The sequence below is a fragment of the Cyrtonyx montezumae genome, unplaced genomic scaffold, assembly GCF_038088225.1.
Source record: "Cyrtonyx montezumae isolate F1298 unplaced genomic scaffold, pur_monq_1.0 scaffold_3, whole genome shotgun sequence".
NCBI classification, from domain to species: Eukaryota; Metazoa; Chordata; class Aves; order Galliformes; family Odontophoridae; genus Cyrtonyx; species Cyrtonyx montezumae.
Genome location: NW_027072034.1, coordinates 46,658,473 through 46,686,351, shown reverse-complemented (window position 1 = coordinate 46,686,351; position 27,879 = coordinate 46,658,473). Strand labels below are relative to the sequence as shown.

Below are 27,879 nucleotides of genomic sequence, written 5' to 3'. Positions count from 1 at the left end.
TGTTAATTCTAAAATAGATCCGTTTTCCTCACAAATGCTAAGAGTAATAGCATTATTTCAAAAGAGATCTTCTCTTCCTATTTTAAATAACTGCGACTGCAGAGACTTGAGCTTATTATCATTGCCGTGAGAGATAAGACTGCTGAAAGTGCTTCTTGCCTAAACCACATCACAGTGTTACGATGTGGCATGGCCACAACTTGATCTGAGGCAAGAGCCACTTGCAACTATCCAAGGTGGACAAAGCAGGATGCAAAAAGCATCTTAGCTTCACAAACAGACAAAAAAACGACACTTCCTAACAATATCTCCTGTCTCTCATCTCACATTCCCTGTTTTGGTCACCATGCCAATCTGTCCATGGGGAGAAGGGATGTGTTTAGCAATTCCAGTCTAAGACTGCTGAAGCTTATTATCACGATTATTACTTTTTATATATACAGGAAAGAGAGAGGAAAAAAGAAAGAAGATTATTTACAGCAGTCGTCATTCTCCTAATCCAAACCATTTACTAAATCAACTTATCTACTCTTTAATAATACAGAGAGTCCAGGAAGATTACACTGACATAAGAGCCTGTAAACACAGAGCCCCTAGCCCTTCCACAGTTCTAATCCCAGGGCAATGCTGAAATACTGTGGAAAAGTGAGACTTCAGCATATCGCTTGGCTGCGTCTCCCAACCACATCCTTTTGACACCTATAAACCAAATGCACTTAATAAGGAGTCACTACAATGTCAGCCATCTTCCCCACTTTGGGACTCAGCTTAAAAGAGAAACAAGCATATGCTAAGGTGGCATTTAAAAAATTTCTACAACTTCCGAGAACATCTAATTTTAGCCAACAAATGGCTTTGTGTGAATGTTCCTAACTGCAGTTTCTGCCTAGGCACAGTCCTCTGCCACTACACTCAGTTTCCAATTGGACAGTATGTACATTTGGGCAATGACTTTTCTATCATGCAAATATTTTATAGCAATTATACAGCAGATAGAATTAAGCCATAAATAAAAAATTTACAAGATGAAAACAACAGATTAGGACAGAAAAGTAAAAGGTATTTTATTGTGCAGTTAAGCAGCGCATAATTATTAAGTTATTAAATCTGCCCAAATTAAATATCGAATAAAAACAAATTTGTTTTTGCTGCAGTTTTCTGTGGTTGAGGGAGCTTGATGAAGACCTAGGACTCAGTGGGAATAAGCTGGAGCAACAGCAACAAATAAATAAAGTTTGTTCTTATTTTATTCTTCTTCTCGATCATCTAGCTTGTTTTGGGGGTAATTAATCAGAAAATAAACAAAGTGTACTCTGGACAAAAGATATGTCACGGTAAGTTTCTTACCTTCTTGCCTTAAGCAAATTCAGAAAAGAGGTTTCAAGCAGTCGGGCAAACCTACCACTAGACAACATGCATTTACAATGGTACTCACATTCCCAAACACTGAGGGGAATGACTACAGCCCTATCATAGGTCTCCTCACAAGGTTTTCTTCTTTCTGATATACAGAAATGCTTAATTTCTTAATTAAAGTGTCTGTCAGTGGAAGCTGAATGTGGCTATCTGAATACTGTGCTCATATTCAACCTCAGCAACTTGAGTTCTCTCACACAGCACATCTTAATTCTCATTACACTCCAGGTGCCTCAGTATTACTGAGGCTTTCACAACAGAGCCTGTATTTCAAGTTCATAATCAATGGCACCATTCCTTCTATAATCCAGGGGAAGGTGACGGCAGGGCTGCCACATGCCAACCCAACCCAGGGCACCCTCTGTTCCCAAGCCAAACCAGGGCACAGGGCTCATAGATGAAGGCCCATGCCAAATCCCAGGCCCCACCCTGAGGCTCTCCCTAGACAGCCCTGAAATACTTCATCCTTCTTTTCTCCATCCTCCTCTCTGCTGCCTGCCCCGTGCCTTGCCCTGTTCAGACAAGTGTGTGTAGCGGGTAGCAGCTGACAATGATGTGCTATGCCCACTGTAGCAGGAGCTCATGTTGACAATACACAGGCCTCAAGTCCCAGCAGAAAGTTGAAACAGTAAGCTAGACACTCAAAAAAGTATTCTATGACTGAATAACAGGGCACATTTGCATACATGCTGTTTTAGTAAAGCAGCTTCTATAAAAGCTTAGTAGTCTTTCATAGACAATTCAAGTGATGACCTGACCATGTGCAGGCAAATGCTCATTTCTTTCTCAGACAACTGTTTTCACTGTCAGAAACATGGAAAGGAAGGGACAACATAAATGACTCAAAAGTTTGTGTCTAGATATATTCACCAGTAGTGTATGTTTTCTTTAATGTAAAAATCAGAGGGGCCCAGTTGGTATCTGAGCTACATTCAGATCAGTCATTCATTAGGAATATTGTTGATTTTGTCTTTTCTTTCACCTGCAGTACAAGACAGATATAGGCATGGATGTGAAACACACAGAAATTTAAAGCAGAACATGCAGTGGCTGCTCTGAAAGTAATGCCTTCTATTTTATTATGCTGACCCCAAACATCTGAGGCAGATGGTAGCGGTATGGCAGTAGACATTGAATCTTCTCAGCAGTATTCTGTTACATTTTGTTGCTGTGTGACAGAAAGCAGCAGAGGGGCAGTCTGACATGGTCTCAGCTGACATGGAAATACAGTAGAAGCAAAGGGGTGGAAGTTAATTCCTTCACACTGAAGAGATCATAGCCATTAAGATTCTACAATTGTCAATGAACGTTGATGGAGACTCAGCAATGGCTGTGAGCACAGTGAAGCACTGTGTGGTGAGTTTCAGAAGTGGTAACAGTGGATCACATCTGCTAATGCAGACTTTTTATAGGTGCAGCACACAGACTCTTGTTCCTCTGACATCATTATGATCATTAGCTATGCATTTTCACCACAAAAAAACAGTGTTCTGCAAAAAAACTGCACATTTGCTCTATAAAATGGAGCTATTGTGCTTTTGTAGCTCTGATAGTTTTCTTAGAGGTATCACTTTTGGAGCAAACTACATATTTTTGGGCAGCTGTGTTTAATACAAAACCTTCAGTGAGAAGGCTCCTGCAACAGTAGCCAAGCTAACAAAATCCCCATTTTGTTTTTATCATTTATTTCTGGTACACAAAAAAATCCTGTGTGTCATGTGTTCTAATATTGCAAAGGCTGTTCAAATAACTGTCAAGTTCAGTCATACTTTATATGTGATAATATACTATTAACAATATGCTTCTTGTAGAAATACACGATGTTTATCTCTAAGCAATATAAAAGATAATTGCAGGCAAAATGACAATTCCTTTGTTTTTCCCTACTCAGCGTTTAGCCTACACTAACACAACTTATAGTGTCATTTGCCAAGTTAAATTTATAGTCGTTGAAAGAAGCATATAGAAATCTCTGTATGCTTGTAGAGATTACTAGCAGAGATGCATGTCTACACATCTGCTTTCTCAACAAGGGGCCACAAAGGAAGATTCTCTTCAGAGACACATCTCTACAGAAATGGCTCTATTGGTGTCTTTCCTCACAATCACAAAACAAGAACTTGATGAAGCTAAGCCATGCAGTGTAATAGCTTGTCAGCAGGTGCTCGAGTGAAAGGTGGTGGGAGCTATTAATAGGCATTTTACCTGCTAATTACTTTTCTATGGATTCACATGGCAGTGTCAGTGATGAATTGTAGCTCTTTTCTTCACATGCTGACAAGCAGCAGCTGTAATCAGCAGTGATTAATTTTGATTAATTTTTTTTTGGTGGGGAGAACTAGCTTACCCTCCCTATGTCTGTGCATCCTTGCACCAGCATCACAGTCTACAAAGAGAGTTAAATTACAAAACTTTGGAAGTGAAATTAACTTTGGGGACAAGTTTGATCAATAATTTAAAAAAAAAAATCAGAGCTCACCTCAATTTATGTTGTTAAATTCACTCAAACCTTGCTAGCAGGTAAGTACTTCTCACATTGCTAATATTGGTTAGAAAGGTGAGTATTTCTATCTCATATAGTACCTAACTATCTCTGCTGGCTCAGACACAGTGACTAGAGGCTGCTGACACACTACAGAGTATGCTACTGGTGTTGCAGTGCAACATAAAGACATCCCTCTAACTAAAAATATCAAGTTCCATATCTGAATACACCACAATATACCATATAGACCTACTTGCAGTCCCGCTACCAAATCCAAAAATCTCTTGCAACACATGTCCTGATCAGACAAAAGCCTATATGTCCCTAAGCACAAAGGTCACATTACATTCAAGAACATCATAAGATTCCTACAAAAAAAAAATCCAAGAGAAAAAAGGAGCATATGGTTCTCTCTGCCTCTCTCTCTAAATAGCTGTTTCTTCTCTTTCAGCCCAGAAAGCTACTGAAATCCATATGGAGCACAAGGTATTACATGGCCAGTGTTGATTCTCACTGAACTGACTCAAGATGGGAACCAGTGCTACCACTGCAACACTGGTGAACTGGGACAAAAGGAAAATAACCACAGCAAACATTGATGCTTACTTTAGTCAGTTCTTCTGCCCCTTTGGAGAAAGGCTGCTGTGACTTTACAAGCTACAGAACATAAAGGATTATCTTGGTTTGGCAAATATTTATCATCATAAACATTTTTTTAAAGGAAGAAAACAGAGTTGCAAGCTTGTGAATACAAATATTATAGTCTAGGTAGGTAGCTGTACTGTATAATATATTATAAAACACCTCAAGTATAGCTGATATCTCTAATTAATTTCAATAGCAATCACAAGGATCAATTCAAGTTTTATTTCTAAAACAATTTTTTTCCTCCATTTGCTCAAAGATTGATGCAGAAGCTGTAGGTGAGAATAGCAAAAGGCTATAGAAGTAAACTTAAAATAACATCAGACAAGCTTACATTTGCTCCTCACTATTTTTCAGTGTTCTCATCTTCCAGATTTAACTCTTGAGACATTTCTCCATGTAATATTCATTGCATAATGGATACCATGGCACATGGCAACTATTTCAAGGACACGCCTCAAAATTTGGGGTGGCTAAAAATTTGCCATGAAAAATTCCAACCATTTTCTTCAGAGTTGTTTTTAAAAACAACTTAAATAAAAACCATCCTCTTTTGAACCTCATTCTTCAAAAGCATTTGGCTAAACACATCCCACAAATTGAGGCAGTTTACCAGATCAAAGTTGTGAGCAACTGAGAACACAGCTTGTCATATGGATGGTGACTTATGTAACTTTATACCTCATCAGTTCTGCCTACAGCATTTCTACATACATTTCTAGCAACCCTTCTTCCAGAATCATGAAATGCCAACACTAAGGTTTATCCCTCCTTCGAATAGCATTGACATATGGGACAATTTAGAAGCGTACAACACACAGTCTGTACAGATTTCATAATTAGGGAATAAATAGATAAGGAAACAAAGCCAGAGTTCAGATGACACATTATTTTCAGCAGTTATTAAACATACACCGATTAAAAGAGAAATGGTTTCTAAGAATCAAAATATTTGTCTTAAGTGCTTGCACTCAGGAAAAAAATAAAATAAAATCAGGTGCATGACAGCAACAACCCTGAAGAGCTAAGGAAAGATTAATAATAATCATCATCATCACCTTTCCTAAGAAAATATATATATAAAAAAAGAACACTTCTTTTTGCAGGGCACAATCAAGTAACACATCAAAAAGCCAAGCCCTAGTTATATTTTGTAGCGCTAATAGAGCAATTATGTAACTATGCTCCTTACTCTTATTCAATCAGCGTATTCTGCAAGACCAAGCGCTCATTATGTTTTCTTTGTTTTCCTACTTTCTCATGTAATTTTGTCCTTAGTCAGCCAGGTCCTGTTACTTCTCTAGAATTCAAAATAACAGTTAGGTATTCAGTTACACGCAGTTCCAAATTCTTAAAACAGCTAAGGAAATAAAATCAGTCCTTTTCAACAGGGCCGCTTTTAACCAAAGCATCTGTTTTGCACTGGCTCAAAACTCAGAATAACCCAAAGACGGGTCAGAGGAAGGATGTTCACCCCTTGCACACGGACACATTTATTACCTTTGGCATACCACAGGGTTTACTGCAGTTCTGTAGAAAAGATCTACTAACAACAGCTACAAATATCAGCTACTGGACAGCCTTTAATTCATTAGTTTTATTGATCTGGTTATGGACCTTTGATTGAGGATTTCCTTCTTAGAAGTAAGTTATCTATTGTCTTGTCGTCAGCCTTAGATAAGTAGAATTTTCACTTGCAAAGGGCAACAGTAAAAAGGGTAGATAATTTTTCTGCTATGAGCAATCAATGTTAACAAAAAATCCTAACTATGGCAAACACAAATTTCCATTCTAGAAGGAATCATTCCTCATTTAGCACTAAGTCTAATATTCACTATTACTGCCAAAGTAGTTTTAAGATCTGATTAGTGATAAGGGCAAAGGAAAGGATTATTGTGTGAGAAATGACAATAAGGTAAAATTAAGATAAAATGCATAATTCTTGTGAGGAACTGAATCATTGAAGGATGAAGTAGATTTTTTTTTTACATTCATTTGCATATAAATATTTTGTGTTCGTGATCAATGACAAGTAATGTCGTGTTATTAGCACACCCCAACATATTCTCTGCCAAGTAATATTGCTATTTCATCTGCTGCAATCTTTTATACTTACAGACTGAAACATACAGTGCATAATCACTTCTGTGAAGTCACAGCAGATTGAAATAACCAGTATGAAACCTGTACTAAAACCAGTACTCGCTATAAAGCAAAAAACATTGTTTTTCTCTTAAACAAAAATATCTTCTGTGTAAATTCATGTTTTCTGAAAAAAAAAAATTGCAAATTCATAGGACTTTACTAATTTATTTTGTTTAAAGTAAATTTTAAATCTTTTAGAAGTCATTTGTTAAGTTTTCTAAACACGCTTTTCTTCACAGGATATTTTTAAAAATGAGATCTCATTTTTAAAAATATGTGCTAATGTTTATAATCAAATGAATCTAGTTTCATCTTCTTCATCAACCAAAATCACAGGAAATATACCATAATAGCTAATTCATCACAATTTCTCCTGTATCTTTGTGAATAGGTATGCAGCTTCTTAGTTTACGAAGTCCTGAGATGTCAAAGTTTTCTTTTCAGATTTTTTCAGAATGAATAAACATGCCCATCCACATCAAACAGGAATCTGTTGGTGTCACCAGTGTGATCTGAATTTTATGTCCCAGATTGAACAGAATGGGAAGGAAAGGAAACATGTCTTGCTGGAAATAGAGCAGCAACCCTGCAGGAATAGCTCCATCATTGTATTTTCCCAAAGTCTGACCCAAAGCCATGCAACAAATTCCTACTAACAAATATTCTTCTTGCTTTTAAGCACAGAGAATATTTCATTCATCTTGCCCTTTCTGGCATAAACTTTCTATTAAATTAAAAAAAAAAAAAAGAAAAGCAAAAGCAAGATAATCTATTGAATGTACTCCCATCTTTACAGCCTGAAGGAGAGAGGAAACATGAAACACATTAGTTACATGGGGCATATTCAGCTCCTATGAAGCCATGCAAAGTGTACACCCCCACTAATATGAGCAAACATGGTCTACAACAACAGTAGCAGCTGGGCCACATCTTTCTCTCTCCTGTGCAGCATCACAAGAAAAGAAAACCTGTGCATTTCACCCCAAGGATCCTTTGCTCTCATGTTAACAACGCAGTATGGCAACTGGCAGCATAGAGAGACTCAAGTGAGATAGTGACACAGGTCAGTTTTTTCTCCAAACAGTTAAACACTGAAGCTTTCATTTGTTGCAAATGCTCATGACATGATGGGAATACTGAGAGAGACCACAGCCACTCACCAAAAAAGAATATCCCTTTAAATAACTCTACCAAACATAAACACACATAATTGGTGATAGAATGAGAGGGAATGGCCTCAAGTTGTGCCAGGGGAGCTTCAAGTTGGATATTAGGAAAAAATTCTTTGAAAAAGTGGTCAGTGGTGGAATGGGCTGCCCAGGGAGGTGGTGGAGTCATCATTTCTGGAGGTGTTCAAGAAACATTTAGATGCGGTACTAAGGGACATGGTTTAGAAGGGAAATACTGGTAATAGATGAGTGGTTGGACTAGATGAACTCAGAGGTCTTTCCCAATCATGGTGATTCTGCAATTCTATGAGTGGCTCCCAGTTATTACTGTAGACAGCAGTTTGCCTTTATAGTACAGTTCCACAGCCTGTCTGGGGCAAGTAGGTCCCAGGCACTCACCAAGCATGCTTGTTCAGGTCCTTCATTTCTCTCCAGGGAGAAAATATTACCCAATGAACTGCAGGCATGCAACACAAGCAGCCAGTTTGCCATTTGCAACAACCACAGCTATAGAGCATAAATTGCCAGAAGAAATCTTCCCCAAAAAACAGCTTGGAGTGGGACAGGAAGGATGCATCTCCTAAAACACATCAGCTGACACAGAAGCTTTCCTCGCTGATGGTCCCTCTGTCTTAAAAACCACTCTCCACAGAGGGTGAGCAGGAAGGTGAGTGGGAATGACTGATGGGAGGTTGTTCTGTCTTCCTCAATTGTTCTCAGTGCAAAAAAAAAAAAAAAAAAAAAAAAACAGCCTCTTTAGGTGTTCACTCACCATTTCAGAGAAAATGGGGAGGAGAATCAGAAGCTGCAATCTGTTTGGACATTATTAGTACAAAACCAGAGATTATGCTTGCAAAACAAAAAATATTACTGTTTCTATCCGATCATTTCCAGCATCCAATTAGATCTTAATTCTCTTGGTTTAAACACCTGTGACTCATGCCAAATTCTATTATGAATCCTCTGTTAAACTCCAGTATAACAGGAGAAACAGCCAGGTAACTTGCATCTCAAAAAACTTGCACAGCAACTACCTGCACAAGCAGTTATCCTGTGCTGAAGATTTATAGGTATAGTATTCTCATAAACATACAGTTCACATTAGAAGCTAATTCAGAAGAACAGGCAGGCACTAACCAGGACAGATACTTATTGATGCAATAAAAAAATAAAAATAAAAGAGCCTGCAAGTATAGGACCAGAATAGCCAAAAGGATTGTCTCTGAATTAAATTTCCTAAGAGGTTTATCTGATTGGTGAACAATAAATTTAAATTAAGTCCATGAAAATCAATATAACAATCACATTTTGTGTCCCTGAGGAGCCATCAGCAGCCAATTGTGAGATTGCAAAAGCTTCCACTTAAATTAGAAGTTGAAATCTAAATGCCTGCTATTGTGTTTCAATGATAAAGTTAAAAAAAACTCAGAAAAGCAGACAACACTATGTGCCACATGAACCAAGGAAGAGAATTATGCATGAATTCAAGATGCATTTCAAGCTTTCATTAAAAATTCCTTATTTTATGTACAATTTAGTTCTTTTTCTTACTGTCTAAGATAAGGGAGCTACAAATACAAGATGTGTATGTCTAATGATAACATCTGTAATTATATATCCAGGGGGAAAAGGAAATTTCAGCTAATAAACAAGGTTCATTCTGTGAAAATAGGTTACATTTGAAAGAACCACAGTCTGCTTCCCTTGGAAAGAACTATTCTCAGTGTTCACCCTCCCTTAGATTTTCTCAGTTAATTAAACTACTTTCTTGTTTCCCTTTGTGCTGTCTGTACTTTGTGACTAACTCTGTTTCCTCGTACATACATAGCAATTATTTATTTATTTGGAATACAACTTTTCCATCATTTAAAAATGATGGAATTAACATCACACTGAGCTACTTCACAACATAATGCTTTTAAGAAGAAAATCTAAAGCCTGTACAAAGAGACTTTCCTCCACTTTACTTGTTACTTTTTTTAATTTTTTTTCCCCACTCTCCTCATTACACCTCACATCCATCTCCTAAAGATGTAATAACATGATATTCAGAAAAGTTGCTGTGTATTGAAAATCCACAAGCCTTTCTAAGGAGCCTTTCAGCATACCATCTTTGATTTCCTCTACTGAGATTTGGCTCTCTTAAATCTGCTACCAAAGCTTGGAAAAGTAGTCTGCATTAAGAACTAGAGAACTCCATTTTAGGCAGTCAAGAACATCTTAGAGCTGTTCAGAGTCCTTTCTACACCAAATAGAGTCTGTGTGCCCAATCTTTAGAATCGCATACAAAAAACTCATAAGAACAGTGAAGTTAGCACCAGACCTCTCACTGAGGGGGATAATCGGAAGTTTTGCATGACATTACTTGACTGATTAGAGCATTGTAAAAACCCCTCTGCACTGAGGATTGTATGTATTATTTACAATTTTTTTCCCCTCCAGTATTCTATCCTTTCTACTGTGAAATTCTAGCAGTTATGTTTCTGCAAGCTTGAATAATCATCTTAAACATAATTTGCTATACTCTGAGGGACTGCATAAAGGATCAGTGAAAAATGACATGGTTAACATCATTATTTATTTTTGAAAGAGCAACTGGTGCTCAATTACTACCTTTTAATATACAACTAATTTACATTCCAAACCAAACACTGTCTAGTCTTGTAACTTTAGGTAGGCTTTTTTCCTACAAAGATATGGAATTCTTAACTTTCTGATGCAAATTTATTTAATGAGCATTGTCCTAGCAGTAGATGAAGTTCTTTATCTTGACTCTGCTTTAAAAATGTTAAATTGTCCATACATCGAACACAGTTCATTCTTGAACTGTTCAGATGGTTTTTAGGCCTAGAAATGTGAATAAACAAACTGTGAACATGCAAATACCATTTATTCTCTCCCCTTTTGCCCCAAGAAGTTTACCAGTGCACAGAGCAAGTCTACTGCTTCCAAGATAAGCTCCTGGTGGCCAATTCGTGTGACTCCAAGATCTTCCAGTTCTTGATGAGTAATGCGTAGTAGTTGGTCACCACTGATCTTCTCTCTCTCAAAATTCTTAATATATTGCTGCAAGCAATCATCAAGACCTACAGAAACAGGATGAAAGTAAAAAGTTAATATTCTGTACTGCGTTAGGAAGTAAAGCTTAAAAATAATAATTAAAAACATCCAGACAACAGAGAATATTTGCCCTATCTTTAAAATAAATATAATTTATATTACAATTGTGATGTTTACATAAGTTACAGATTTGTTTTGGAGAGCTACAGCAGCCATGCCTTTTCTACCTCTGGACAATACCAGCTACTCCTGTAAAGCAAACATAGCCCTGAATTCTTAAAATACACTGTGTTATGAATGTGCATCTGACAGCCCCTAGTAACAGATACATTAGCAATGCCTCTATCTCATCAGAACAGGGAGAGAGGAAGAGGGAATGAGGGAAAGGAAGAAGACTCGCAGCCTTCTCTGAACATTGCATATACTATTATATTAGCTATCAGAGTACTATAAGAGCATGGAAACAAGGGAAAGCATTTGTACCAGACACAAATTCTAAGAGGCAATGAGTGTGTGTTTATTTAAAGCAGTAAATCAAGAACACCAATGCTTCTTATCCTCTCTCCCAGCATACCTCTCTCATGGCAGGTCAAATGCTGGAGAGACACCATTGGAGTCCTAGAGACTTGTCTTCTCCAGGGTCCCTTGACTACAGTACTCCACAAGCCCATGCACAAAACAGCAGTAGCACATCAGAGCTTATCTGATGCAACAGGATTGTCCCTGCTCTGCTGGTTTCCTTTTGTACAGGACCAGGTCCTACTCTGAGACCACCCCAACTGTAGCCATTCAGTTTTCATGCCAGTCCAACAATGTGTTGCTAACTAATGTTTTTGCCTGAAGCAAAGAGCATTGCAGAGCATGTGGTAATGTCACACATCTCTTCCCAACCAATCTCTGCATCAGAGGATGAGCCCTGCCTAGGAGAGCTGTGCAGCACATGCATCTCTATGTACAGGGAATAAGAAGGCTTCTGTTACTTGGGAGTCCCAAATAAACTTTGCATCAGACTGAAACCCCTTTGATGGAGGAACAGGATTGCTACAGAATAGCAGGAATTGAAAAAAGCCTGAATGAACTAATTTAGCCACATCTTCAGAGATGCCACCTTTCTGAGAGTTGCCTTCAAACTACAGGCAGCACGTAACTCTTTCCCTGATGATGAACAGGCATCTCCTTGTTAGGTTGCAAGGTAGTGAGAATATTTTTACTTCCTAAACAGAGTGTCTGAAATCTCTGAAGATATTTGGAAGAGCAAAGATGTGACTGTTGAGCAGGAGATTCTCCAGAGACCCAGCACATGCATCAAGCTTCCGTAGCATTTTCTTTTCTCTTTCACCCCCTTCAGGGTACAACCTGAATCTATAGAGAATCTCACACAAGGAACATACAGACGATATCATCATCTTGAAGTATGACATGAGCCTTCTTGAATTATCCATATTTGTGCCTGTTTTACTCACAAGTATTTAGCATAAGATTTCTATTTGGGAAATTAACTGCATGAACTGCGTTACAAGCACTGTCTCATGCACAGTGACATTTATTTTTTGAAAGAAATTGGATATTCTTGACAACACGTAAAATGCTTCATCTAAAATATATTAAAATAGTCTGTAGATGTGCTTTTGCTAAATGACTAAAAAAAGACATCCTTAAGTACTTCTGATATTCCTGTATTTATGTGCCACACTGCTTATATAGACTGCTGAATGAGAATAATAAAATTAAAATATTCAACGTCATCAGGTATCTAAAAAAATGAATTCCCAGCATAACAATCTAGTAACACAAATCCAGAATAAGACACGACAGATGTACTCAGTAAACACTTACTGAAAGTTAACTCTAAATAAAGCTAATATTCTTCCTCCTGTTGCTAAATACGTATTTCTATCATTCAGTTGTAATACAGACAGATGTGTATAGTACATAAAAGGTAAGGAAAAATGAAAGAAAAAAATATTACTGACAATTGCTTGACTCACCAATTTCGTAAAACATAGAGCCAGGAAGAACAAAATAATCTTACTGTAAATTACATGACATTTTCAGAATAGCTTGCCACGGTTACTTCCCCTCACTTCTCATACAGAAGAAGTTTCTTAAAAAGTCATTTATTTCTGTCATTCTATTTCTTAATCAATGAACAGCAATTCTTTCTGTAAACAAAACTGCGCAATGATAGGAGACACTATTAATGCAAAAGGGAAGCCAGCACTTCTCATTCACACCTTTCAGAACCCAAAGCCATAGCAAGAAGCCTTGTTTGTCAGCAGCCAGCAAACTGCATGGAGTGGGCGTTCCTGGCTTACAAGGCCATTTAAATTGGGACAGAACAAGATGTACCAAAAACATCAAGTGCTTGGGGTCCACGGAGACACCCTAGAAGCCAGCAGGGAAAGTACATCTCTTTTTAGAGCAATCTGCCTTTTGCAGCATTCATGTAACTGCATGCACCCAGCCTCAACGTAGCAGAAATTGTTATGTGATGTCAATAACTAAGGAACAGACTCATATGAACCAGCCTCCTCTCATTCAAAATAACCTTAAGACTCTCAGAGTATATGTAAAGACACAAGTATTCCACTAATGTAAAACTGTATGATGGTACTTGTCTTCCTTTTAGACCTACTCTTTAAAGAAAATACTCTACTAAGTAGTTGGGCTCAGGTTTTGACAGAGTCCTCAAGTCTAATGCTCCAGAAACATCACACACTTCCCAGAAGCCAAACTCCCCCATGTTGAACTTAAGAGCCAGGGAGCTTGGCACTGCTCCTAGACCTGTGTGCATTCTCATCACACAGCCTGTTCAACAGGGGTCTAGAAGTGATAGAAAACTATCTTAGAGGTATTTTCCAACCTTGATGATTTCATAATTCTAGATAGGAAGCAAATACACTGCACATATTTTTCAGCCAGAATACTACTGAGGTGCTATGTTTTCAGATGTACTGTTCTCTGCATTAACAGAAAAAGGATTCATAGATACATTAGGTTGGAAAGGACCTACAAGATCATCTAGTCCAACCATCCTCCTATCACTATCCCTACCCACTGAACTACTAAATCAAATCCCTTAGCACCTCATCTAAACACTTCTTGAACAGCGCTAGGGATGGTGCCTCAACCACCTCCCTAGGCAGGCCATTCCAGTGCCTGACCACTCTTTCAGAGAAAAAAATGTTTCCTCAAATCTAATCTAAATCTTCCTCAGCACAACTTGTGGCCATTCCCTCTCGTCCTGTCATTATTTATCAGGGAGAAGAGGCCCACCCCCTCCTCACCACAACCCCCCTTCAGAAAGTGGTAGAATGCAATAAGGTCTCCTCTGAGCCTCCTTTTCTCCAGACTAAACAATCCCAGCTCCCTCAGCCGCTCCTCATAAGACTTGTGCTCCAGACCCCTCACCAGTTTTGTTGCCCTTCTCTGAACATGCTCCAGGGCCTCAATGTCCTTCTTGTAGTGAGGGGCCCAAAACTGAACACAGTACTCGAGGTGCGGCCGTACCAGAGCTGAGTACAGGGGGATGATCACCTCCCTGCTCCTGCTGGCTACACTATTTCTAATACAGGCCAGGATGCTGTTGGCCTTCTTGGCCACCTGGGCACACTGCCAGCTCACGTTAAGCCGAGCATCAACCAACACCCCCAGGTTCTTTTCCTCTCTACATTCTTCAAGCCATTCTGCCCCAAGCCTATAGCATTGCATGGGGTTATTGTGGCCAAAGTGCAGGACCCGGCACTTGGTCTTATTGAACCTCATCCCATTGAGCTCAGCCCAGCTGTTCAGCCTATCCAGATCCCTCTGAAGGGCCTCCCTACCCTACCCTCCCTCCTTATCCTCAGGCAGATCAACACATCCTCCCAACTTGGTGTCATCTGCAAACTTACTGAAGGTACACTCAATTCCCTTGTCTAGGTCATCAATAAAGATACTAAACAAGATGGGCCCCAAAACTGACCCTTGGGGGACACCACTCATAACAGGACACCAGCTGGACTTAACTCCATTAACCACTACCCTCTGGGCACAGCCCTCCAGCCAGTTCTCCACCCAGAGAAGAGTGAACCTGTCCACACCACGGGCTGCCAGTTTCCTTAGGAGAATACTGTGGGAGACCGTGTCAAAGGCCTTGCTGAAGTCCAGGTAGACTACATCAACAGCCTTTCCCTCATCTACCTGTCTGGTCACCCAGTCATAGAAGGAGATGAGGTTGGACAAGCATGACCTGCCCTTTGTGAACCTGTGCTGGCTGGGTCTGATCTCCTGGTTGCCATGCACGTGTCGTGTGATCTCCCTCAAGATCATCTGCTCCATAACTTTCCCTGATACCGAGGTCAGGCTGACAGGCCTGTAGATCCCTGGGTCTTCCTTATGGCCTTTCTTGTAGATGGGAGTCACATCAGCAAGCCTCCAATCTTGTGGGACCTCTCCAGATAACCAGGAATGCTGATAGATGGCAGAAAGTGGCTCAGCAATCACCTCTGCTAGCTCCCTCAGCACCCTTGGGTAGATCCCATTTGGTCCAATGGACTTGTGGCAGTTCATATGGAGGAGTAGATCTCTGACCGTCTCCGCTTGGATCACAGGGGGTGCATTATGAGCTCCGTCACAGACTTCCAGGTCAGGGCAAGTACCCTGTGGACAACTGCTCTGTCTATTAAAGACAGATGTGAAGAAGGCATTGAGAACTTCAGCCTTTTCCTTATCCTCTGTGGTTACATTCCCTGCCACATCAAGTAAAGGACAGAAATTCTCCTTAGTTCTTCTCTTGCTGTTAATACATTTGTAAAAGGATTTTCTGTTCTCCTTTACTGCAGTAGCTAGCCTAAGTTCAAGCTGGGCTTTTGCATTTCTAACTTTCTGCCTGCAAATCTTGGCAAGTTCTCTGTAATCTCCCCAGGTAGCCTGTCCCATCTTCCAGAGGACATAGACTCTCCTTTTCTCTCAGAGTCTCAACAAAAGTTCCCGGTTCATCCACACTGGTCTTTTTCTCCTCCAGCTTGACTTACGGGACTCCGGGACAGCCTGCTCCTGTGCCTTTAAGATTTCCATCTTGAGGAGCATCCAGGCTTCCTGGACCTCTTTACCCCTCAGGAGTGAGTCCCAAGGGACCCTGGCAACAAGTGTCCCGAACAGGTCAATGTCTGCCCTCTGGAAGTCCAAGGTAGCAGTTTTGCTAGTCACCCTTTTGACATCACCAAGAACAGCAAACTCTACCATTTCATGGTCACTCTGGCCAAGACAATCCCCAACCTTCACATCTCCTACTAGTCCTTCTCTGTTAGTGAAAAGTAGGTCTAGCAAGGCATCTCCTCTGGTAGGTTCTTGCACCAGCTGTGTCAGGAAGCTATCTTCCACACATTCTAGAAATCTCGTGGACTTCTTCCTCTGCGCAGTATTATATTTCCAGCATATGTCAGGGAAGTTGAAGTCCCCCATGAGAACAAGTGCTGGCCATCGCGCAACATCTACTAGTTGCTTGTAGAACACCTCATCTATCTCTTCATCCTGACTAGGCAGTCTAAAACAGACCACCATCATGATGTCACCTCTAAAGACTATCCCCCTATTCTGATCTTTATCCATAGACACTCTACTTTATCATTACCAACCTCAAGCTCTTCAACATCAAAACACTCTTTGATATAGAGAGCTATGCCACCACCCTTTCTTCCCTGTCTATCCCTTCTGAAGAGCTTGTAGCCATCAATCCCAGTACTCCAGTCATGAGAGGGGTCCCACCATGTTTCTGTAATAGCCACAAGGTCACAGTTAGCCTGCCTCCTCACAATGGCTTCAAGCTCCTCTTGTTTGTTGCCCATGCTGCGTGCATTGGTGTAGATGCACTTCAGCTGAGACATCTGCCTCACCCCTTGCTCCAGCACAGCCCCCTTAGGCTCTTTACTGATGAGCCCTGTTTTATCACCTTCCCCTGTCACAGCTAGTTTAAAGCTCTCTCGATGAGTCCAGCTAGCTCCAGGAGCAACACTCTTCACTGAATTTAAAGAAAGCTATATCCTGTGTGACTAAACAAATCATAAGAAATAGCAAAAGTGAAGAGAGGAAAAAGAAAAGTTTGTCTAAAGGAAACTACTCAAATCAGTACTTTAAACATCAAAAAGACAGAATTTCTCTAGAAAAGTTTCTCTTGCAAGCAGAATGTACCATAGCTATATTTTTTTTTTCCACTACTGTCACTGAGGTTTGCCTTTTGTGAGCCAAGCTGGAGTTCATCAAACCATTAAGAATTTTTAATGTCTCAGTGATGTGAAATTGGACAGATTTCTGTGAAGTAAATTCCTGTTATTACAATGACACAGTAAAAACTGATTGGGAAATGTTTAATTTCATTTTTCTACTCATACAATTTTCTGGAAAAAGATTGCAAGCAGTGCTACTCTCTGGGGAAATATTCTGTGCTTGCAATCTTTTAACTAATAACACAATCACATGCTCTATGATAGTTCTGAAGTATTATCTTGTTTTCATGCTTGAAAGGGGTTATCTTTTGAAGCAAGAAAATCAACAACAACCACGTTGCTCAGAGCCAGACTAGGTTATGCACACCTGTGGTAAGCCAGAGGTATTTCATTGAAGGGTCATTTACATCTCCCAGATCTGATCCCACCATCTGCTCCTTTTCAAGAAGCTCAGTAGTCCTCATCACAGGAGATACTTCTGTAAGAAGCGAGCTGTTTGCTAGGTCATTAACAGAATGCAGGATGAGGACACTGACTGAGGTGTATATTATATGAATGCAAGCACAGCAATAGTACACCTCAGCTATAGATGAGGTATGAATTTGTCTCCTCTGAAAATTCAAACAAAAGTAAATTATTAACGTTGTATGTCTATGTCTCTTTGAGAGACTGGCACAACCCTAAACTCTTCCAATATCTGCAAGGTACCTACAGTGAGAGTGGGGTTGGTCTCTTCTCCACTAGTGAGAGGATGAGGGAAATGGCCTTAAGTTGCACCAGGATAGATTTAGATTGGATATCAGGAAATACTTCTTTGCAGAAAGTGTTGCTAAGCACTGGAATAGACTCCTCAGAGAGCTGGTTGAGTCACCATCCCTGGACATGTTTAGAAGCCGTTTGGATGTGGTACTCAAGGACAGAGTTTAACAGAGGGTTGTTAGAGTTCGGGTAGTATGGTAAGGTTGTTGTTGGATTCTATGATCCTCGAGGTCTTTTCCAACCTCAGTGATTCTATGATTAAACAAGTATCATAAAATATTATTAAAAAAACAACCCCATTTTTCTACAATTAGATCTACTCTCAGACTAATCTCTACTCTCTACTAATCAGCTAATCAGACACATAAGAGAAGATAGAGTTCTAAATACAGTGATAACTAGGTTGAAAATTATTCCCCAAATCTGAGGCAAAGGAATTTTCTTCTGTTTTTTTTTTTTTTAAAGATTCCTTAGGAGAAGTACAATGAAATGACAGAGCCTATGTACTTATCAATCTTTCTTCCATCTCAGGATTAAGGAAATATTATGAACATTACAGGTACAACTGTCATACCTGAAACTTGAAAGCTCACTATAATCTTACACTTCCTTGGTAAATCAGAATGCAGATGTAAACTGACAACATCCCTTGGTATGCCCTTGTTCTCTAAACCCAGCAGTTATTGAAGAACAAAACCATACAGATGATACACTGAATAATTTTGCAGGGGAGGGGAACATGCTCTGCTTCTGTAGAAGCAAGTGACGTTACAGAGAAGAAAATCCCCAAATTTAAGACAAACAAATCCATTTTTCAGTCTGAACAGGAAGACTATGTCCTACCTGAACTCTGTCAGTTTTACACCTTAACGAATTCAGGCAATATTCAGATTACAGATGATAAACAATTACTATAACATTTTTACCTGAACTTGTAGAATGGAAGGAAAAATCAGTTGCTTTCTCCCCTCTCACCAGTACATCTGCATTAAATTTAAATCAACTACACTTATAGACTGACCACTGTAGAAACTGCATGTGTATCCACTCACGTCACACACTATTTTTTGAATTTAAATGTCCAACTAAGTTCATGATAATTTAAAGCACTGTGCTATGATTCACACATTTACTTCATTAATACAGAGCTGGTAGGCTACTAACATATTTGGTCTCATTATAAGAAAGAAGCTTTCCTTCTGCCAAAGTGCAAGACAAGCAACCAAGAAACCTCCCTGTACTTCATTCAGTTCAAGCAGAAGGCTGATTCTGGGTATGGCCACCAACCCAGAGCAGGAAGTTCCCATTTGAAATATGCACTCAGACTCCTGTGTGGGAGCTGGAATGCAAGGGAGGTGATAAAAAAAAAGAGCAGACTTCAGTCTGTTGATGGGAGGTGGACATTTGGAAACTCTCCACATTGTTCAGCCACCATGAGCAAGACCAGCCTGCCAAACCCCTACCTTAGAGGCAAAAAATTATCCTCTGCTCTCCCTAGGGATGCTTAGGGATCTGCAGTACCTCCTGGGTGTTGCATGAATAGCAGATTTCACAGTTTTCAGAGACAGATAAGCAAGCAAATAATGTTTTAAGTGCAGTAGATAGCAATATGTCTACTTAGAATGGGATGGCAGCAAAAATTAATGCCCAGTCCCATAGGAACAATGCTAGATAAGAACTGGGAAGCCAAAGAGAGTGTTCACAATCCAATCAGGGGTGAGAAGCATTGTCCAGAATCAGTACTAATTCTGTAATTAAAAACCAAATCCTGTTCAAGTAATGCACCTCTGAAATGTCTGCTGTTTCTGTGCCTACAAATACACTCATTTCACAACCAGGAGATTTTATAAGACCTGGAAAAATATTCATTATATGAGAGTGTTGGCAATAAACTTCAAATTTTTAAATTAAAAAAAATAGCAGAAACATTAAAACTGAGCAGATCATACCTGGCTCCACTTTAAAAAGTCTTGCACAATCTTTTATAAGCGCTTTCTTGAGAAAAAGAAAACTAAATTAAAACAAAGAGAAGGAATAACTACGTATATACACTAACTACAGACAAGATTTAAAGGTATACAAAACCAAATAGGGTTCAGTATCTAATAGACAAGATTTTCAGTAAAACTAGTCCTTGCTGTTAGACTATGTAGAATCAAGGCTTATGATGAAAGTTGGGCTTGTTAATTATGAGGATAATATCCAGTGTTGTGTTTAGCTGTTGATAAATGTCATCATTCATATTTCTCTGAGCACTTTTTGTTACCATTCTGCCCATCTGTATACCAAACCCAAATCTTTACATAACACAAGTTTTGCTAAGTACTTGAAATCTTAAGACACAAACAATATTGCAACATCAAGTGCAGAGCTACATTTATTTGAAATTCAAGAATGAGTATCCCTGATTATCAATATTGTTTTCAATGTAAGAGGTTATAATTATTGTTATATTTAGGATTCGTATTATTGGATTACAACAACTACATTGTTCAACTCCAGCTGTGGCCTTTCACACCAGAAATGCTGAATTGCACTAGAAAGTTAGTGTGACTGATAACAGCAGAAATCTCTTTGCTAGTGGAAGGAAGGGGAGCTTGCCAAACAACCCACGGCATCATTAAAAATCAGGAATCCCTCAAACGAAGCTAATCAAAGGAAAGTATGCATCACTCCTGATAAACGCTACCATATCTAGCCACAGGAGCATAGGGCAGGCACAATGGGCACTGCAGAAAGTACACATTCATCCTCAGAAATGAATGAGTAAAATGACAGCTTTTAAATACAGACATAAAAGTTCAGCACAACTTGGGAGACATCAAAGAATAAACTAGAAACATTTGAACAGTAAGGACTTTTTCTTTTTTCCCTTTTTTTTTCCCTTTTCATCTTTATAAAGGAATCACTCTTGTATTCAGAAGAGGTGACTGAAAACAGTTTCTTTTAATACTCTGGGATGCCAAAACCATAAATTCACCAACAAGTTACCCAAGTATTATCAGTATTACGTAACTAGAAATGCTGAATGAAATTCTACCAGAAAATTTAAAAGAGGGAATCCTCTTATCTCAAATTTTATCATACATTAATGTATGCCCAACTTATTTTTGAAGCAGCTTAGAGGACATGGAAAACAGCAGCAAAACTTTGCAAAGAACAAGAGAAGAAAGTGGCACTGTCACTTGAATGTAAAGTTGAATATATTCTTTATGAGACACAAGAATCCAGCCGGTCGTATTCAGGATCCCATGACAACAGACTCTGGACAAAGTAATATACAAGAAGATACCATTCTCCACAAGACTCAAGATAGCTAGCCAATAAAGGCAGATTCCTGCTGAAGAGCTATCTTGATTTCTACTCCATTTCGCTTTGTGCTCTCATGTTATTTCTCCCCTTCCCTTTCTTCATGGGTACTCCAGATTGCAGACCATCTCAAAAAGATCAGTTTTTGGGATCCAAACAATCTTTTACTTCTTCCTTCAAGGTACTACATTTCTAAACCAATTACTGGAAGCAAACTAGAACATATTGCAACTATATTAACATCCGGGCTGTTTTCAATTAGCATTACAAAATTATGTTTCTAAGTACCCATTCACTAAATTCTATTACTTCTATTTGTGTTTCGTCAGAAATTTGTTTTACTTTGAAACATTCCCATTTTTCCACATAGCTCCTTGTACATCTGCATATATCTCTACCCCTTTAGGGATTTCACGTTTTCTAAGAACCTGCTACCATACTACAGACTGTAAGGAAAAATTTCATTGCTAATTGTTTTCCCCTAAAAATATAAAACAATTTATGACAGTAGATTTTCTCTACACGTGTTCTTCTCTCTTATAAGCCTTTTAGAGGCTTATTTTTGTACTGGTACAAAACAATTCTGCCAGATTAACACTTACAAAGAGAACAACTGCCCATCCAACACCAGCATATGTCCTTATGACTCTAGCATATCTCCAAGGATGCTGTGAGCACTAATGATGTTCAAATATGCTGCAGGTAGCATTGCCTAAATCAAGCCCAGCACCAGTGGACAATGCCAGAGTGAGGAAGAGCAAGCAAAAGCCTAGTTTGCAATGTGCAAGCCCACACTCTATACTCAGCCCTATGCCCACTGGCATGCAGCACTTGCACAGCGCATAGTGCTGCACCACGCAACAGTGATAAACCAAGAGATGACTGCAAGCACTGAAATGCAACAGCTATATTCCCAGAGGATGGGAGGCTTTGTCTAAATAGGTGTGGTGTTGGCTTATTCAACAGCTAGAAGGAACAGAGGCTGAAACCCCCACAGGACTTGAGACAGATGTCCAATTTTCTATAGCTTTCCATCATCTCCCATGATTATTTGCAGCTGGATATATATGACTAAAGGAAGTGTAAAGCTGTTAAGTGTCCCAGCTTACAGCAGGCAGGCTAGAAAGTTTCCCCAAACTCTGAGTGAACTCCCACTCACTCTCCTGTCTTACAACGCCCATGCAATTCCCAGGCTCAGTGCTCTCTTGAGTAGAAGTTGGCACAATTCAGTACAGTCTGAGATTTGGGATGTGTTTTGGGCTATGGGCAGAAAAAACTGTTCATCCCCCTTCACATGACAAAGAAACATCTGTAACTTAAAATTGCTGGTCAAATGTGTAGGAGGGCCTTATGGAAGAAAGGGAAAGCTATACTTCTAATATTCATCACTTCCTTACAGCAGTACTTCAGATGCCTCAGTAACCATCCTACAGCTCTGCAAAACATAAATGAATCATATATTAAAGGGAAAAAACAAGTATGATATGTAAGACAGTCAAAGATGCTTATGTAAGCCAAGCACACCCCTGACATTAACCAAGTTAATAAATAAGTACTAGTTGTTCTTTCAAATGCCTTCACATGTTTGTGTTTTCACAGAGTAATCTGGAGCAGCCACATTAAACACACGGTTGCTGTCACGAGGGCTCTTCTCCTTCCCTCACATAGGTTAATATATGCTATTATGTAAAATAGTCAAATAAGCTCTGCCATGGCCTTTATTGAATGAAGTCCTTCTCCATGAAAGCCAGCTTTGCTGCTAAGAATTTAAGCTACAGTACAACTTCTTTGGAGCAAGCTGGAACACTATGTCCCTGAAAAAATAATACAACAGTTGTCAAAGCCATACTCTACCTCAGTACTATACACTGCTTCTCACTACCTGCAGAAATCAGCTAATAGTTCAGATAAGCCTTCAAGATTTAAACAGAGATGCCATCACACAGTCTGTGGATTTCATGAGTCTCAGAAGCTTAGTTAAAGGAAAACAATTCATTTCAAAACACAAGCAATTCCTAGGTAGTGCTCCAACAACACTCAGCCTCTCTCCAGAGCAATAGAAGATGGTAGCCTTGACTGGGAATGTCTATACGAGAACTTCTATGTTCCAAGTTATTCTTCCTTCCACCACACTCAATCTCCCTTCTACCACCTACAAGACCATCCAGTGTACTCTAATGATGTTACCCATTGCTGAGCAGAGCACATACAAAGAACTTTACAAGCAGCCCTACAATTTTATTACTGCTATGCACAGATCCTACCTATGTAAAAAAAGATAAAAGCACTACTGTTTTCACCTTCTTGTCTAGGACAACAACCTGTTACAAACTCTACATAAGTTTTCTGCTTTGAATGAAGTAGATGCAAATATAACTTCAAATGCATGTTCTTCCCAACTCTTTCTCTCATTAAAAGAGAATAACATCCATCATAATGTAAAATGTGTAATACAAATGCAAACATGTAAATTAGGAGTGCTACCTACATGACTGGCCGAAGGAAACTAACAAACGTATTTTTCCAATCTTCTTTGGCAATACAATGTCTAAAATAACATCATCAGCTATGCATAACTTGCAATTACATAAAAATAAAAAAAATCTGTTGAAGCAACATTGTACAGGTTCACTAGTTTCTCATTTTGCATAATCACTTGCTCATACAATTTCTCCATATGAGCAAAAATCAGTAAGCAGGAATTAAAGCCGTCAAAGACTGAATTAATCTACAGCGACACATTACTGTCTCTTAAGTCTCATCAATGCTACATCCTCAGGAAAAAGAGATGAACACACACGTAGAAAGTAATGTGTGCATACATCACACAAAATTAGCGCATTTTTTCCCCCAACTACAAACTTCATAGCCCTAAATAAATCACATAAAACCACCATCCCTGGAGCTTTTTGCAAAGATAGGATGAGGCATTTCAAACATTAGTGTTATACACTATATACATTAGTGCAAAATGTTGCCATTCAGTGCTACTAATATTTTCTAATGCACACTTGCTCACCCATTTACTCAACCATTGCAGAGACTTAGATTTTAAAAAAACAAAAATATAACATTCCCACACTTCGCTGTATTTGGTGAGAAATATTCAGAACCATTGATGCAGAGATGCATAATGCACACCACTCTCACCCTTCCAGGTGATTAATGTAGAAAGAGGCCAGAGACATCACAGAACAGCATCACATCATCAGCAACAGCTCTCAGATCTTTACTAGTAGGGTGCCATCCAAAAGGTAGCACGGGACAAAGTGATGCTCTCATGCATTTCCTTAGGCATGCTTACAAACAGCTAGGCACCAAACTGCACAGAAGGCATAGTAAACTAAACCAGACAGGTTCAGAGAGGCAGTTGTCTTACATGAGCAAATATATCTCAAACTTATAAGATAGAAGGAAAATCTGGAAAAAAAACCTACCAAAAAACATATATAAGATTTAAACCTCTGAATTCATTATGACCTTGAGTTTCCTTTGAGTGATCATCATCCTTCCTTCTGCAATATCCCAGTTATGGATATTCCTACCTATTTTTCCAAGATTTCACCAGGAGGTAAACATTGTTTATATATTTCTTGTGCTAGCTATACATAGCCAACCATAGTATGGTTCATGGGCTTGTTATGCTTCTCTTGCCCAGATAAACACTGTTTATTTTATAATATAAAGCACTAGAAACTGTACTCAGTACAAAACTAAGTATTCTTTTAATACCTGATCTAGACAAATAAAAGATAGAAAAAAACAACTAAGCCAACAAGAAACAAAAAATTTGAACTTTCACCCTGCCTAGCTTGAAATAATTTGTTATATGTCCTGATCATTTACTTATTTTTTTTACTGCATGAGATCTTCCTGAGGGATAGAGATGGTGATGAAGTCCACCCTCAGCAAGTTTGCTGATGATACAAACCTGGGAGGAATGGCTGACATGCTGGAAGGCCATGCCGCCATTCAGCAAGACCTGGACAGGCTGGAGAGTTGGGCAGAAAGGAAACAGATGAAATTTAACAAAAGCAAGTGTAGAATCTTGCACCTAGGGAGGAATAATCGCATGCGTAACAGGCTGTGGAGTGACTTGCTGGAGAGCAGCTTTGAGGAGAGGGACCTGGCTTTCCTGGTGGATAGCAGGTTGACTGTGAGCCAGCAGTGTGCCCTGCTAGACAAGGAAGCCAATGAGATCCTGGAGTACATTAAAAAGAACATGGCCAGCAGGTCGAAGGAGGCGATCCTTCCCCTCTACACTGCCCTGTTGAGGCATCACCTGAAGCATTGTGTCCAGTTCTGGGCTCCCCAGTACAAAAAAGACAGCGATCTCCTCAAAAGAGTCCAGCAGAGGGCTACAAAGATGATAAACTGTGTGAGAACTACCTCTCATGAGGAAAGGCAGAGAGACCTGGGTCTGTTCAGCCTTGAAAAAAATAAAAGACTCAGAGGGTATCTGATTCACATCTATAAATAACTAAGGAGTGGGAGGCAAGGAGACAAGGCCAGACTCTTCTCTGCACTGTGCGGCAATAGGATGAGGGGAAATGGCCACAGACTGATGCATAGGAAGTTATACACAAACGTGTGGGGAAACTTCTTCACAGTGAGAGTGACGGAGAACTGGCACAGGCTGCACAGAGAGGTGGTGGAGATGTTCTCTGGAGATGTTCAAGACCCGCCTGGACGCCTTCTTGGGCTAGGGAGCTGCTTTGGTAGGGTGGTTGGACTCAATGATCTCTAGAGGTCTCTTCCTACCCCTACAATTCTGTGATTCTGATTCTTTATTCCATATTCACACTTAAAAGCACACCTACAACACAGGATAGATGACACTTCAAGTAGTCATAAAAGCTGAATAAACAAATAGCTTGCTGACCATAGTAATTCTGTTTGACTTTGCATGCCTTCCTCTTTGTCACAAAAGAGTGAAGGAAACAATTGTCCTTATTACCTACCACAGAATTCTTTGGTCTCATTAAAAAAAAATCTGAACTTCAGTGATACTTAAAAGGTGATATTTTTGAGAAGAAGAGAGCTTATTTTGAACTTATGTATTTCCAAGCACCTATTCTAAGGTATAAAATGCATAACTTGATCATCATTTCCAAATGCTAACAGATCTGTTAGACATGTGTATCAGCTCTATTCCAATCCTGCACTGCATCCCATCCATCTCCGTGCTCACATAAAGCAATGGTAGATTGGGTCTGGAAAATCGTATGTCTATGAAGATACAGTGTCAATCTATTCCTCATGAGGGAATCTGCTCAAGGTCAGTTTACCAGATAGGAAGGCAGAGTTACAGGTTGATAAGAAAACATTGACAACAGGATGAAATTTTGGTCAGAATCCTAGCCACCATCTTCAGCAGACAGTAAGGGAAATCCTGTTAGGACTCCCAGTGAAAGAATCTATCCTACCACCAAGCTAGAGTCTATGTAAAGATCAGCCATTCTTTACTTCTATCAAAACAGCTCTCATTTCTTCTTTTCCCAGCAACACTACCAACAGTAATTCTCCTCAGTGCATCTGTTAATTTACTAGCCCAACCCACTCCCCCTTCTTCCTCATCTTCCCATTATTCTCTTCGCAGTAATGTAAAAAATCAACAGTATGCTGGCACCCATTTTCCACCTTCCTCCCTCTCTCTGAATGAGTCAAGGTCAGTGTCTCCTGCAGCACACTGTTTTCCTAACTGGCAGGACACGTTCAGCAGACTGACAAAGCCCTTGCAGATTTAACTATGGCATGTGAGCTGCTGCTAACAACAGTGAAGCCACCCAGAAAATGCCCCTAAATTCATCTTACTGCTGCTACCTGGAAAACTCATGACTAGCAGCAAAGCTTCCAAAGTCACTCTCCAAGCATCAGGCTGCAATACGCAGTGCAACAGCGCTAGAAAAAAACTCATGCTTCTCCTACATTAAAAAATTAAAAAATAAAAATCAAACTGAAGAGCCTGCAGGGATCCTTCCCCTGCGTTAGGAGAAGTGAATCTCCACCATTTGCAGAGAGATTTTATTACAGTCTATTCACACTATAAGCCAATACTTGGCAGACAAGTCATGCTTTGAATTCCAAGTGTTCAATAGGAGAACCTGTTAATTAAATTCTTTTAACCTATATTGTTCAGGTAGAGAGTGATTCGTTAACATGTGTCCCACGAAGTCTGAGCGCTGCCTTAGCACTGGGCCCATCTTCTCTGACACAACTTGACACTCCAGTCATATGTTAAGCTCTGAAGCATCTGTTCCATAATAAACTGTTACACGCTTGCCAAGAACCTAAGCACTGCATTTGGATGAGTACATCTAAGTTGCAAGCCATAATTTAATACTCATCTGACATTGATGGTGACCCAGTGTTTAATGGAGCTTAATGCTCTTCTGATGCACTGATTAAATTATTGCTCAGTAGTCCAGTTTCATAATCTACAATTTGCAAGGAAGCAAGACAGATATACAGACACCATCTCCTATCACATCAGCAAAGCAGCTCACTAGCAGGGAAAGGTCCCCTAATTGAAGTTCTAGGTAAGTACACTATGGTGCATCATTTATCAACACAGAGTTCTATTTAAATACTTGAAGTCAATTATGTTATTAATTAAAACCAACAACAACAACAACAACAAAACAAGGCAGGAATTATTCCCAACTGTAAGGGGAAAATATGGGTA

At 39.4% G+C, this 27,879-nt stretch overlaps 1 protein-coding gene across 3 annotated transcripts in view; it reads right to left on the bottom strand.

The window, feature by feature from the left end:
• Positions 1-27,879, bottom strand: part of CNKSR2 (connector enhancer of kinase suppressor of Ras 2) — a 204,006-nt gene that overhangs the window by 155,664 nt on the left and 20,463 nt on the right. For all 3 annotated transcript variants that reach the window (XM_065741460.1, XM_065741461.1, XM_065741462.1), the window contains exon 2: positions 10,783-10,946. In XM_065741460.1, coding sequence (XP_065597532.1) covers positions 10,783-10,946 — 164 coding nt within the window. The remainder of the gene's footprint in view (positions 1-10,782; positions 10,947-27,879) is intronic.